The 15,280-nt window shown below is 39.3% G+C and overlaps 1 protein-coding gene across 2 annotated transcripts in view; it reads left to right on the top strand.

The window, feature by feature from the left end:
* Positions 1 to 2,936: 2,936 nt before the first annotated feature.
* LYRM7 (LYR motif containing 7) overlaps positions 2,937 to 15,280 on the top strand; it is a 47,418-nt gene continuing 35,074 nt past the window's right edge. Inside the window, exons 1-3 of one of the 2 annotated variants that reach the window (XM_060008914.1) lie at positions 2,937 to 3,142; positions 10,790 to 10,862; positions 13,233 to 13,303. In XM_060008914.1, coding sequence (XP_059864897.1) covers positions 3,125 to 3,142; positions 10,790 to 10,862; positions 13,233 to 13,303 — 162 coding nt within the window. In that variant the 5' untranslated portion in view covers positions 2,937 to 3,124. The remainder of the gene's footprint in view (positions 3,143 to 10,789; positions 10,863 to 13,232; positions 13,304 to 15,280) is intronic. The other variant, XM_060008915.1, reaches the window with a different exon arrangement.

Here is a 15,280-nt window from a genome sequence, read left to right as displayed (position 1 = left end):
TATTTCTGCCTACTCACCACCTTCAGTAGGATGTCTACCAGGCACTTCAAATTTATTTTTACTCCCTCACAACAAACAATCTAAAAACCTCTTCCTGCAGCATTTTACATCTACTATGATACCATTCACCAAATTGCGCAAGCCGAAAGTCTTGCAATCATCAACTCTTCTTTGTGGATTTTCAACACATATGAATCTAATCACTTCTCACCTCCTCTACTCCGCCAGCCTAATCCAAGCCTCTATCATATCTTGCCTGGAGTACTTCAAAAGCCTCCTAGTTTGCCTATCTGCTTCTACTCTAGTCCATTTGCTATACAGTAGTCAAGATGATTTTTATAAAATATAAATCATGATGTCACTCTCCTGATGGTAAGGCATTTCATCATAGAATTAAATATAAAATCCTAAACTTGGCTTATAAGCTATTAAGCAATCGGGCCCATGGCTGCTTCTCCTACATTTCCTTCCATTTCATCCTTATTGACCAGCTTCACCCAAAGTGGGTATGAGAGGCAGAAGATTTCCATGTCCTAATCCCTGGAGCCTGTGAATATGTTACTTTACGTGGTAAAGGGGATGTGCAGATATGATTAAGTTAAGGGTCTTCAGGTGGGGAGATTCCTCAATTATCCAGGTGGGCCCAGTGTAATCACATGGACCCCTTTAAATGAAAGAGGGATACGGGACAGTGAGACTCAGACAAGGAGATATGATGATGGAAGCAGGGGTGAGAATCAAAGATTGAAGATGCTCCACTGTTGACTTAGAAGATGGAAGGGGCCACAAGCAGATGACATTCTGGAAGTCAGAAGTCCAAATTGGGTTTCACTGGGCTAAAATCATGGTGTCAGCAGGGCTGCATTCCTTCTAAAGGCTCTGGGGGAGACCGGTTCCCTTGCCTTTTCTGTCTTCTAGAGGCCACCTGTGTCCCTGGGCTTCTGGCCCTTCCTCCATCTTCAAAGACCACAGAAGAGCATCTGCAAACCTCTCTCTGACTCTGCTTCCTTCTTCCACTTATAAAGATCCTTGTGTTGGGACTTCCCTGGTGGTCCAGTGGTAAAGAATCTGCCTTCCAATGCAGGGGATGCGGGTTCTATCCCTGATTGGGGAACTAGGATCCCACATGCCACGGGGCAGCCAGGCCAGCGTGCCACAACTACTGAGCTCAAGCGCCTCAACTAGAGAACCCGCATGCCGCAAACTACAGAGCCCACTTGTTCTGGATTCTGCGCGCCACAACTGCAGAGCCCACCTGCCCTGGAGCCTGCGTGCCACAGCTAGAGAAGAGGAAAACCGCACGCCACAACTAGAGAGAAGCCCATGTGCTGTAACGAAAGATCCCACATGCCTCAGTGAAGACCCCGGGTGCCACAACTAAGACCCGACACAGCCAAAAATAAATATAAATAAATAAATAACTAATAAGTAAATCTTAAAAAAAAAAGATCCTGTGTTTACATTGGGCCCATCAGACAACCCAGGATAACCTTCCCATCTTAAAATCCTTAATTTAATCACATCTGCAAAGCCCCTTTTGTCATAAATGGTAATAATATATTCAAAAGTTCCTAGGATTTAAATAGGGACATGTTTTGGAAGCCATTAGTCTGCCTACCACATAGTCCATGACCTTACATGATGAACATGTAGGAATTTCCTGTTCAGTTCTGGGTCCCACACTTTGAGATGCCAACAAACCAAGACGTATTCCCAGAACAACCAGAATAGTCGCTTCTTTTATGGAACAGCTCAAGGAACCATACAGATTTACCTAAGAGAAGAGAAGCTTCAGGACTGAATTGATTTTTGGGCACTATGGAAACTATACTTTCAAATATTGGCAGATAAGCGGCTTTAGTTAACTGAATACAGGACCCTAGTTAGCCAGAAATTATAAAAATAAATTACGAATGTTTAGGAGATTGGGCTGTGATTCTAAACTGAAAATGAAAATTGGCATCTTTGAATCATTCATTAGCAATCAGAAGGCACTACTATACAATGTCACAAGATCATCGAATTTATTGTTTCCTGGATAAAAGACAGTATCCAGAATATTTGGTTTAATTGCTTATGTTAAACACTCTTTTGCAAATCCAATTCATTTTAATTTTTAAAAAGTCAACTATTGCTATTCTTATGATGACTTGCAATATTCTTTAAAATGACATAAATCACAGAGAAGGAAAAGGGTCTTGGATATCCATTGGTCTAAATCTTTCATTCCTAATAAAAAGTCAATTTTACCTAAAAGTTAACCTGGGGGGATGGGTAGGGAAGACAAACGATTATGCAATGGGAGCAAGGTTGAGATATTTTTCTTGATGCTTGCAAGGTCATAAGTTAAATGTACTTAAATGCTTTATGATTGTTTATGATCATGATGCTGCTAATAAACTATCTGTTTCCAACCTCTTGACCAGCAAAACCAAGGAGTAGGGCGAGTTGAGTAGGCAGGATGAGTAGAGGGTAAGACTGAGCTTTCAGGTTAATCATAGGCATTTGTATCCCAGACCTCCATTTGCTGATCGTGTGGACTTGAGCAAGTAACTCAACCTCTCCTTCTAGAGGAATGAAGTGGGATAACGTACCAATAGCGCTTTTGGGAGTCAGCGTTCCAGTCAACGCCTACTGTAGTTGTTAGGGCTTGGCTCTTATTTATGCACTTTTGCAAGGACACATTTGCAACCCAGAAACGTTAAAATAATGATTCCTTAATAGATAACCCCAACCGCCAAACAGGAGGTAAGTACATAAAGGTGCCGAAGCCATCAACTAAGTGTCAATGCACACTCCACCACCGGAGGTTGCCTCAGAAATGGCCGGAAGTGCCGCTGCCCCTAACTAACATGGCGTCCAGGTGATTTCCGTTCCCCTCTCGGCTGTAATTGAGCTCGGCGGCTCCTCGCGGTTTTCCTAGAGGGTACCGGCTTAGCAAACACCTCACGCCTGTCCCTCCACGGGGGGCGGGGCTACGAAGGAGATGCTGCGTGGTGATTGGTTGCGGCTCGTTAAGAACGTGCCTACGGGGTGTTGGACCGTCCACACCAGGCGGTGACTGGTTGCAGAGAGGCGGGGCGACTCGACCGCTGGAGAAGTAGCCGCAGCTGTGAGGAGAGCCATGAGTCAGGCGGCCAAGGTGACTGGGTCCGGGGAGGGGTTGGGTGCGATGCCGGCGGGGTGGGTAAGAGCGCGGCCTTGCGAACGTAGTCTGAAATCTCTGTAGCTGGGGTTCAGGACCCTCCACGGAGTATGTGGCCTTTACAGCTGAGGAGCTGGTGACCGACCCTGCAGGGCAGTCGAAGGTTTGTGCAGGTGCGGAGGAGAGAGGGCGACACAGGTGGTCCTACTTCGTCTGCCGGGTACGGAATGTTTGTCCGTGATGCATGCCGGCGACTTGAGTTCTGCCCCCTTGCCATCTCCACACCGAACGTTTGTGTGAGGGGCCCATTTCACATCCTTGGGAATTGTACGAGACCCCAAAGTCAGTCCTGCGCTGAAACCTTCCTATGAGGTGAAAGGTTTCGTCAGATAACCAGAAGGTGCACAGACGTCTAGGAACCAAGGAAACCGATTCCCAGCAAAACCGTTTGCCAGAAGTAGCACTTAGCGAGACAGAGCAGAAACCTGTGATTCCTGAGTGTTCTGAACGAGCTTGGGAAGTGATGGCCCCGCCGGGGTCGGGGGTCACATCCCCGAGGACCTGGTGTCGGATTTATTTCTTGTCAAACTGATGCGCATTCCTGGGCGGTGTACAGTTCTCTGGGAGCAGCCATCCCTAACTTTAAGTATTATCAGCATGGCCGGTTGAGACCAGTCCCTGTCACTGGTTGAGATATGGAAAATTGGAAACGGCCTGCTATAGTATAGTAAGGAAAAGCAGTGCTTACAATTGTTGGTCAATAACAGGGAGCCACCAAGAGTGCCTCCTGTACTACTGAACTCTGTTCTTAGTACATTTCAATATATGTCACAAGACCAAGAGAAACAAAATTGTAAACGGTTATTCATTCAAAAAACTTACTGAGCGTCCATAATAGTTATTAGTAGCACCTAACAGCCAGCATTTAGCCTATACTGTCTAGGCATAGTGGAAGCAACAGTAATTTCATACAGAAATCTGGCAGGTAGGGAGAGTTTAAACAATTAATTACAAGTGTAGTAAGTGGTTTGAATTGAAAACACAGTGTTTTTTTTTTTTTTTAATATACAGTAGGTTCTTTTTGGTTATCTGTTTTTTACATATTAGTGTATACATGTCAATCCCAGTCTCCCAGTTCATCCCCAGCTTTCCCCCCTTCGTGTCCATACGTTTGTTCTCCACATCTGTGTCTCTATTTCTGCCCTGCGAACCGGTTCACCTGTACCATTTTTCTAGATTCCACATATATGCGTTAATATACGATATTTGTTTTTCTCTTTCTGACTTACTTCACTCTGTAAGACAGTCTCTAGGTCCATCTCTGTCTCTACAAATTACCCAATTTTGTTCCTTTTTATGGTTGAGTAATATTCCATTGTATATATGTACCACATCTTCTTTATACATTCATCTGTCAATGCACACTTAGGTTGCTTCCATGTCCTGGCTATTGTAAATAGTGCTGAAATGAACACTGGGGTGCATGTGTCTTTTTAAATTATGGTTTTCTCTGGGTATATGCCCAGAAATGGGATTGTTGGGGTGTATGGTAATTCTATTTTTAGTTTTTTAAGGAACCTCTATACTGTTCTCCATAGTGGCTATATCAATTTACATTCTCACCAACGGTGCAAGACGGTTCCCTTTTCTCCACACCCTCCCCAGCATTTGTTGTTTCTAGATTTTCTGATGATGCCCATTCTAACTGGTGTGAGGTGATATCTCATTGTAGTTTTGATTTGCATTTCTCTAATAATTAGTGATGTTGGGCAGCTTTTCATGTGCCTCTTGGCCATCTGTATGTCTTCTATGGAGAAATGTCTATTTATGTCTTCTGCCCATTTTTGGATTGCGTTGTTTGTTTTTTTAATATTGAGCTGCATGAGCTGTTTGTATATTTTGGAGATTAATTCTTTGTCCGTTGATTTGTTTGCAAATATTTTCTCCCATTCTGAGGGTTGTCTTTTTGTCTTGTTTATAGTTTCCTTTGCTGTGCAAAAGCTTTAAGTTTCATTAGGTCCCATTTGTTTATTTTTGTTTTGTTTTTATTTCCATTACTCTAGGAGGTGGATCAAAAAAGATCTTGCTGTGATTTATGTCAAAGAGTGTTCTTCCTATGTTTTCCTCTAAGAGTTTTATAGTGTCTGGTCTTACATTTAGGTCTTTAATCCATTTTGAGTTTATTTTTGTGTATGGTGTTAGGTAGTTTTCTAATTTCATTCTTTCACATGTAGCTGTCCAGTTTTCCCAGCACCACTTATAGAAGAGATTGTCTTTTCTCCATTGTATATCCTTGCCTCCTTTGTCATAGATTAGTTGACCATAAGTACATGGGTTTATATCTGGGCTTTCTATCCTGTTCCATTGATCTATATTTCCTTTTTTTTTTTTTTTTTATCTTTTATTTTCTTTATTTTTGGCTGTGTTGGGTCTTTGTTGCTGCACGCAGGGTTTCTCTAGTTGTGGCAAGCGGGGGCTACTCTTCATTGCGGTGCGCGGGCTTCTCATTGCAGTGGCTTCTCTTGTTGCGGAGCATGGGCTGTAGAGCGCACCGGCTTCAGTAGTTGTTGCCTGTGGGTATGGTTGCTCCGAGGCATGTGGGATCTTCCTGGACCAGGGCTTGAACCTCTGTCCCCTGCATTGGCAGGTGGATTCTTAACCACTGCGCCACCAGGGGAGTTCCCTGATGTATATTTCTGTTGAAAATACAGTGTGTTTTGTGAGCACATAACTCAGATTTAACCTGTGTGGAGGGATGCAAAAAAAAGAAAAAAAAAATCCCTCATAAAAGTATGAGTTGAGACCTGAAGTTTTGTTAGAAACTAGCTAGAATAGAGAAAAGAGTATTCTATGAAGAAGAAATATCATATGGACCATCCAAGTTGCTTGGAAAACTTGAATACAAATGAAATTAAATAGAATTCATTCCAGAAACACTTTTGGTGAGAACTGCCATGTGTAGAAGACACCTGTGCCATGTGGAAGATACAAAGATGACCGAGAAGCCTTTCAGGAAGTAGGGGACACAGCAAGTAATTGTAGTAAGTGCCCACTGCTGTGGATGTACTCAAGAGGGGCATATAACCCAGACTTAGAAGAGACAGAAAAGTACTAACCAGCTAAAGTGATACCTCGTACAGAAATTATATCATCCACCCTTAAAATTAGCCCATTATTCAAGCCTTTTTGAGGCAAAAAGGCTAAGTAATTTGACTTTCCATATATACTGCCAGAATTTGTCCAACCAATATAAGTAAATTAGGAAGAGAAGACAGTCTATGACCTAGCTGTCTACATTTTAATAAAAGTTTATTAACTCCAAGGTGATATTAGCTCTAAGGCATTTCTTTTTTTTTTTTTTTTTGCGGTACGCCGGCCTCTCACTGTTGTGGCCTCTCCCGTTGCGGAGCACAGGCTCCGGACGCGCAGGTTCAGCGGCCATGGCTCACGGGCCCAGCCACTCTGCGGCACGTGGGATCTTCCTGGACCGGGACACGAACCCGCGTCCCCTGCATCGGCAGGCGGACTCTCAACCACTGTGCCACCAGGGAAGCCCTAAGGCATTTCTTAATACTAATTTTCTTTTTCTTAATACTAATTCTTAAAGTAGGGTTACTGGTTGTTGTACTAATGGAATCACTTTGTTTTTTCCCTGAATAGCATGTAAAATGATTAGGCTTACTTACTTCTCACTTTTTTCTTAATCCCATGCAATCTCTTCCACCGCTCTTGTAATATTAAACTCCCTGGGTTTCTGTGATGTTCTGACACCTTTAATGTCCCTATTTCTACCAACAATCTTTGCAAGACAGTCTTGACTTCTACTATCAAACATCTCAAAATGTTTCCAGTCTCTACACGTTACTCAATTCCAAAGCCAATTTCACATTTTTAGATGTTTGTTACAGCAGCATCCCACTTCCCAGTAGTAAAATCTGTGTTAGTTTCCTATGGCTGCTCTAACAAATTACCACAAATTGAGTGGCTTAAAACAACAGAAATTTATTGTCTCACAGTTCTGGAGGCTAGAAGTCTGAAATCAAGGTGACAGCAGAGCCATACTCCCTCTGAAACTCTGGGCAGAATCTTTACTTCTTCCTAAATTCTGATGGTGGCCATCAGTCCTTAGTGTTCCTTGGCTTGCTGTTGCATCACTCCAATCTATGCTTCATCTTCATATGGTGGTCTTACACCTTTGTGTTTCTTTCTTCACCTGGCATTATCCTCTTCTTTTAAGGATACTAGTCATATTGGATTAGTGCCTACTCTAATGATTCATTTTAACTCAGTTATAGCTGTGAAGACCCTACTAGGTCACATTTACATGTACTGAGGATTAGGACTTAAACATGTCTTTTGAGGGGACACACAATTCAAGCCATAACAATATAGATACACCATGTTTTATTTATCCATTCCTGAGTTGGTAGACATTTGGGTTATTTCTACTTTTTGACTGTTTTGTATAATGCTAGTATGCACATTCATGTGCAAGTTTTTATATGAACATATGTTTTCATCTTGGTTGTATATGTAGGCATGGAATTGCTGGGTCATATGATAGATAACTCTGTTTAATTTTTTGAACAACTGCTAAACTTTTCCAAAGCAGCTGTAGGATTTTACATTCCCACCAACAATGTATAAGAGTTATAATTTTTCCACATCTTACACATGTTATGGACTGTCTGTTTTTTTGACTGTAGCCATCCTATTGGGATGAAGTGGTACCTCACTGAAATTTAGATTTGTATTTCCCAGATGGCTAATTATGTTGAGCATCTTCTCATGGCCTTAGTAGCCATTTGTGTGTCTTCTTTTGAGAAATGTCTATTCAAATCCTTTGCCTATTTTTAAATTAGTTTTTTATTTGAATTGTTGAAGTTCTTTATACATTCTAGATACTAGCCCATTATCAGGTATACGATTTATAAATATTTTCTTTCCTTCTGTGGGTTGTCTTTTCTCTTTCTTGATAGTGTCCTTTCCCTTTATCTTTTTAAAATAATTTTTTTAGTTTTTATAAAGGGGATAAATGTGTAAAATTTAAGAAGTCAAATAGTGTTACACAGAAACCAGTAGGTGTCTACTGACTTCTACATACTCCCAATTCCTGCTCCCAAATATAAGTACTTTTAATCATTTTACTTATTTTTTCTGATATTTACCTCCATGTTTCTAAATAACATGTTTAAACTACTATTGATTTTTTTTTTATCTCTTTGGGGATATTTATTGACCTTTGTCTATGAAAGTTGAGGACTAAGTTCCCCCTTATACCCTATTCCTCTCAATATACAGATTTTGGTGAAGCAGTTTTTCATCTTTGATATTAATATGACTATATAGAACTTGTCCACAGCTGAGCCCTCTAATATAAATATATGATTACGTTGCCTTTCTCTTCTAAGTCTTAGTTTTTCTTTCTTTCTTTTTTTTTTTTAATATGTATTTATTTAGCTGCACCAAGTCTTAGTTTCATCATGCAGGCTCTTAGTTGTGGCATGTGGGAGCTAGTTCCCCGCCCGGCCAGGCATTGAACCCAGGCCCCCTGAATTGGGAGCATGGAGTCTTAACCACTGGACCACCAGGGAAGTCCCAGCTTTTCTTGAAGTTAATAACTGTCTTGTTTTTATTATCATTTTCCTACATAGCTATTTCCGAACTCTGAGCAAAACTGATGTCTACTAGTATCGTTTTTTCCTAGCAGCATCTTTTGTAGAGCAATATAGCCTTTTGCGGGCTTCCCTGGTGGCCCAGTGGTTGAGAGTCCGCCTGCCGATGCAGGGGACACGGGTTCGTGCCCCGGTCCGGGAGGATCCCACGTGCCGCGGAGCGGCTGGGCCCGTGAGCCATGGCCGCTGAGCCTGCGCGTCCGAAGCCCGTGCTCCGCAGCGGGAGAGGCCACAACAGTGAGAGGCCCGCGTACTGCAAAAAAAATATATATATATATAGCCTTTTGCTATAGTCCAGACTAGTTGCTTTCTATGCTGGCTGCAGAAATGCTGACCTATATTTGTCCTTCACCATCATCTCTGCCTCTCCAATGTTGGATTACCTGTGTCCCTCATTCCCATTTTTTTTCTTTTGTGATTCATCTCTTTATTTTGGTGGAGCACAATCTTCTGTAGCTTTCCAAGAAAGGGCGTATGGCAAATAAGAGACTTTGCATTTCTAAAAATCTTTATTTGCCATTGCAGTTAGGTGATAGTTTGGATATGTATGGTGTTCTAAGCTGGACATTTTATACAAAACTTGAAGATTTTATACCATTGTCTTCTCACAGTGATGCTATTTGGAAATCAGGTACCATTCTGATTTTCTATTTTTTATATGTGAACTGTTTTTTTCCCTCCAGGATTATTCATGGGTTTTGTGTTGAGCACTTGATGGAGGCTGTTTTCTTTGTTCAGTCTTGTTGGAGATCTGTGAATATAACTGTTGGTCCATCTAGACTACTCCTTTAATTTTCTTATCCTTTCTCTCCTTATTTTGTATCTCGGAATTCTTATTCAACTTTTGGGGTAGTTTTTCTCAACTTAATCTTTGCTATCACTCTTTTGATATCCAAGAGTTTGGGGGCATTTTCTCAATGTTCCTTTTTAAATTTACTATAACTTCTTTTTGTTGTTATTCCATGTTTGCAATAATTTATGTTTCTGAGAAGGTTCTTTGTGGGTTGGTCAGTCTTTGTTTTGTTTTATTTTTATGTTTTCTGCTCCCTGTTTTCTGTTTCTGTTTTGGTATCTGCCTTTGATATTTTAGGTTTTCTAGTATATGTAAAATACTTAAAATAGTGCCTAGCGCACAGGATACACTTAGTAAAGTTTAGGTATTGTTATCTGGTGAATGGACTTGGGGAAAGGAGAGAATGGTGGCAGAGTGACAAATCTTTGTCAGTAGTCTAAGCAAGAGATAGGGAGAGGTCTGAACTTAAATTGTTTTGGGTGATGGAGAATGTACAAAAGATTAGAGAAACATCCCTACAGTTTCTACATGAGGAGTAAGGTAGATTTAAAGAATGACCTAGAGATTTCTGGCTTGAGAAGTCCATTATTTTCCATAACTGAAATTGAGAAGACAGAAGAAAGAGCAATATTGGGGGGTCAATATTGAATACCTTTTTGTTTGTTTGTTTTTAGCACAGTCTTAGAATATTCAGAAGTCTCAGCATTCCACTTCTTTTTTGAGAAAGCACAATTAAACCTGCCTGAATTATCTGAAACATCTTCCTCTGGCCTCTTCTAAGATGTAGTATATTCACGAGTTTGTGTGCATGTGTGTATGACTTTAAGAGCAGATGAAGTTCTCAGGTTAAGCAAAATAAGAACAAATACCAGACTGGTAAAGTTGATTAACTTAGCAAACTAGTTTTGGCAGGGGGAATCATTAACTTTTTAACCATTCTCGTATTGTTTTGTTTCAAAGAATTTTGCCTTGTTTTTATAAATACATAAGGCTAATTTTTTTAAAATTTAAAGATAAATAATCAAGGGAAAGTTATTTTGGCCAACCCTTGTTTTCACCAACTATTTCGAAAAATAGTCTAAAAAACAAACAGAAAATAAATACTGTTTAATCCATGTAATTATGTAAAATGTGAAATTTTTTCTTTTGAGGTCTGAATTCTAATTTTCTTTATAGGTTTTACAGCTCTTTAAAACACTGCACAGGACCAGACAACAAGTTTTTAAAAATGATGCTAGGGCATTAGAAGGTAAGTTTATATTTTGCCCCTTTGGAGCAAGTCCATTCTTTAGGTGGCTGCTAATAATACAAGAGACCATGTATGGTGGTCAAGACCTATCTTGGGGAATGACCTTCACGATCTCTCCCCTAATGTTTTTTTAAATAAAAATGAGTTTACCTTACCCTTCTTTGAGAAGTATCTACAAAGAAAAAAATTTAAAGATCAACTTTTCTTAAAAAATTAGGAAAAAAAAGAGGATCAGAATTTCAATGTGCTCCATTACTTGCCTTATGTTCAAGCCATGAAACTCATTTGTCTATTATATAATCAAATTTTCACATCCTCTAGGACCAGATACTACCATATTGTTAATACTTTGTGTCTTTCTAGAAGTGACAGCAGCTATGAAAGAGAATCTATCACAAATGATTCCAAATTCAGTATTTCACTGTTTAAAGTGGTTTCTGTCTTATCCGGAACTCAGAGCTCTAAAGCTTAGGTTCTGTGTTGGTCATACTCAGTTTCTAAACCTCTTTAAGAAGGCACCTTGGGGGAGGGATGGAGGGATAAATTGGGGTATTGGGATTGACATATACACACCGCTATATATAAAATAGATAACTAATAAGGACCTACTGTATAGCACAGGGAACTCTTCTTTTTTTTTTTTTTTGCGGTATGCGGGCCTCTCACTGCTGTGGCCTCTCCTGTTGCGGAGCACAGGCTCCGGACGCGCAGGGTCAGTGGCCATGGCTCACGGGCCCAGCCGCTCCGCGGCACGTGGGATCTTCCTGGACCGGGACACGAACCCGCGTCCCCTGAATCGGCAGGCAGACTCTCAACCACTGCGCCACCAGGGAAGCCCGGGAACTCTTCTTAATACTCTGTAATGACCTATATGGGAAAAGAATCTAAAAAAGAGTGGATATATGTATAGGTATAACTGATTCACTTTGCTGTATAACAGAAACTAATACAACATTATAAATCAACTATGCCAAAATAAAAATTTAAATTAAAAAATTCAACCTCCATTTAAAAGAAAGAGGCCACCTATGTAAAGTGTCCCCACTGTCCCTAGGAATTCAAGTTTTTGTAATTTATCGAAAAAAATTTCTTGAATATTAAAGTATATGCCTCCTATTATATGTACTTTACACAAATTCCTCATTTAATTCTTATCACAGCCCTGTGAGGTAGTTACTATCATAATTTCTATTTTTTCAGATGAGAAAACTGACAAAATGTGAAAGGATTTACCCCACATCATACTTAGTAAGACGTGGAGCTGGGATTTAGCCTAAACATTCTGGCTCCAAAGCCTAAACTCTTACCCACCTTACATATTGAAATGTATCGAGCACAGAAGGAAGGTTTTATGGCTAATCTCCATCAGCATAACATATTTTTAAATGTTTTTAAGTGAAATAATTATAAGAATAGCTAATACTGCATATTTACTAAGCACTGTACATGAATTGTTCCATTAAATGCTCACAGCACACTGTAAGGCAGTTTATCAGTTATATTGAATTATGCTGCTGTAGTGATGCCAAAGTCTCAGTGGTATATGAACAAAAGTTTTATTTATCAGTCACTTTACTTGTCAGTCAAGGCACCCAGAATTATTTGTATATCCTCTTTGCTGCTATATCTTCATTTTAAGTGTGTGTTTGGCGGGGGGCGGGGGGGGGGTAGGGTTAACATGCTTGTATGCATTGAGTTTTGCCATCTTAAAAAAAGCATGTTAATTCAAATCCTTAGATTTACAAAAACAAAGTATTAACTTGAATTTATTAGGATCTCATAGCTAGAGGTTCAAAATGAAATTAGAAATAAAAAGCAGGACACAAAAGTATTAGAGTGCTAAAAATATGTATTAAGTTTAATTACAAATTTGCCAGCCTGTCAAAAGCTCTCCAAGAACTTTTTAAATAAATTTCTTATTTTTATACTTTGTTTTACATGGGACAAAATTATTTTTTCTACTAGAGAACTAGTAGATATATGTGTATAGCATATAGTATCGTAGTATAATGAATAATATGTAAATTATTGGGACAGGAATTATAAATTAGAAAAGCAGGGACTTCCCTGGTTGTCCAGTGGGTAAGACTCCATGCTCCCAATACAGGGGGCGCCAGTTTGATCCCTGGTCGGGGGAACTAGATCCCGCATGCATGCTGCAACTAAGAGTCCGTATGCCGCAACTAAGAATTCCACATGCCTCAACTAAAGATCCCACATGCCGCAACAAAGGATCCCACATGCCACAGTGAAGATCCTGCATGCCGCAACTAAGACCTGGTGCAGCCAAAATAAATAAATAAATATTTAAAAAGAAAAAGGAAAAGAAAGAAAAGCAAATAACTATATACATATTTTTTCTTTTTCTAGCAGCCAGAATAAAGATAAATGAAGAATTCAAATGTAATAAAAGTGAAACTTCTCCTAAGAAAATAGAAGAGGTACAGTAATTAAGTTTTTCAATTATAATAAAACTCCAATTTTAGCAATTAAGGAAATGATAAAAATAGAGGGATTATATGAAATAAAAATCATTACTTGATAGTTAAAGCAAGCCATCACAACTATAGATAACCTTCAATTGTTTGGTTTGGCTCACCTTCTCAGGGTCATCAGCCTACACCCTTAAGATAGCAAGTTGCCTGGTGAAAAGAACATTAGTGTAGCCATGATCAAAGTAAGAGCAGCTGAACCAACCCAGAAGTTCACAGAAATGCTGTCTTCATCTAAGGCAAGTGACTGAAACTAAGGAGAGTGAGTGTTGTGGTAACTCACTCAGAGTTACACAGAGGGAACGTCTACTCATTTAGCTCAACTAGACAGAAGTTTTTTTTAAATTCATATCTTGGCTGTGAAAGTTAACCAGCCAGAGTTTATGAACTATTCTTGCTTTGCCTTCTGTATTTGCATTTTAGTCACTTGCCGCAGTTGAAGACAATCTACTAGTCGGTGAGCTCCCTAGTATTCCTAGTACATGTTCGTTGAAAAAGTGCACAATGATTCTTTTCCTGTATAAAATCATATGCATATACACATTGTCTCTGTCTTAGGAAGGAACACTGCTTCCTAGGTGTTCCTGTATCTAACTTTGTATAAATGTAGGGAAAGGACCATTAGAAAGAAAATGAAAAATGACAAATTATTTGCTGGAATAATTAAGATTCGAAGAATTGGTTTGGTAAAGAGGAAGGTACAAATTAGAGAAATTCTTCCATGTTTAATAGAATTTCCACATAGTGAAAAAAAAATTTTTATACAAATACTTTTCTACTTAGTAGAGAAAATGCTATTTTTGAAATAGTAAATATCTATGATAAAATAATGAGACAAAATGAGATAGCCTAAGGATTTCTTTCCCTATAACATAAAGAAAAAAGGGGGAGATTTCACTTAAGCGTATGATAGGGCAAACAGGGACTATGTAATTTCTATTCATGAAAGAAGTTAAAATGACATTCTAATCAGGTCATGACATGAAGAGAAGTTAAAATGTATATACTGAAATTTGTACTATTTTGCTATTTGGTAGACTGATTAATAACAATATGGTACAGGTATACCTCGTTTTATTGTGCTTCGCTCTATTGCACTTCACAGAATCTGTTTTTTACAAATTGAAGGTTTGGGGCAACCCTGCATTGTCAGATGCTGGTTAGCATTTTTTAGTAATAAGGTGTTTTTAATTAAGGTACGCACATTGTTTTTTTAGACATAATGCTGTTGCACACTTAATAGACTACTGTATATTGTAAACATAACTTTTATATGCAGTTGGAAACAAAAAAATTTGTATGACTCACTTTATTATGATATTTGTTTTATTGTGGTGGTCTGGAACTGAACCCACAATATCTCTGAGGTATGCCTGTAAGTGTTTTTTAAATTTTGAAGTCATGATTTAAAAATTTTTTAATTGAGGTCTGTTTATATTAACTAAACTGGAAAAATGAACTACCATCTCCCAAATTAATTTTACTTGTAGAACACTAACATTAAGCACTCCTTTTTTTTATATATAAATTTATTTATTTTATTTATTTATTTTTGGTTGCGTGCGGGCTTTCTCTAGCTGTGGTGAGTGGGGGCTACTCTTCATTGTGGTGTGCGGGCTTCTCATTGTGGTGGCTTCTCTTGTTGCGGAGCATGAGCTGTAGGCATGCAGGCTTCAGTAGTTGTGGCTCGTGGGCTCTAGAGCACAGGCTCAGTAGTTGTGGCACACAGGCTTAGTTGCTCCACAGCGTGTGGGATCTTCATGGACCAGAGCTCAAACCCCTGTCCCCTGCATTGGCAGGCAGATTCTTAACCACTGCACCACCAGGGAAGCCCACATTAAGCACTCTTGAAATTAGATATTTGTTATATACAAGTGTATATTTTATACTTTCTGTAACTCTGCATATATTAAATACTTAGTAGTT

The sequence above is a fragment of the Delphinus delphis genome, chromosome 3, assembly GCF_949987515.2.
Source record: "Delphinus delphis chromosome 3, mDelDel1.2, whole genome shotgun sequence".
In the NCBI taxonomy this organism is placed as follows: domain Eukaryota; kingdom Metazoa; phylum Chordata; class Mammalia; order Artiodactyla; family Delphinidae; genus Delphinus; species Delphinus delphis.
Note: the sequence above shows the minus strand (reverse complement) of the source record. Positions and strands in the feature narration are given on the sequence as shown.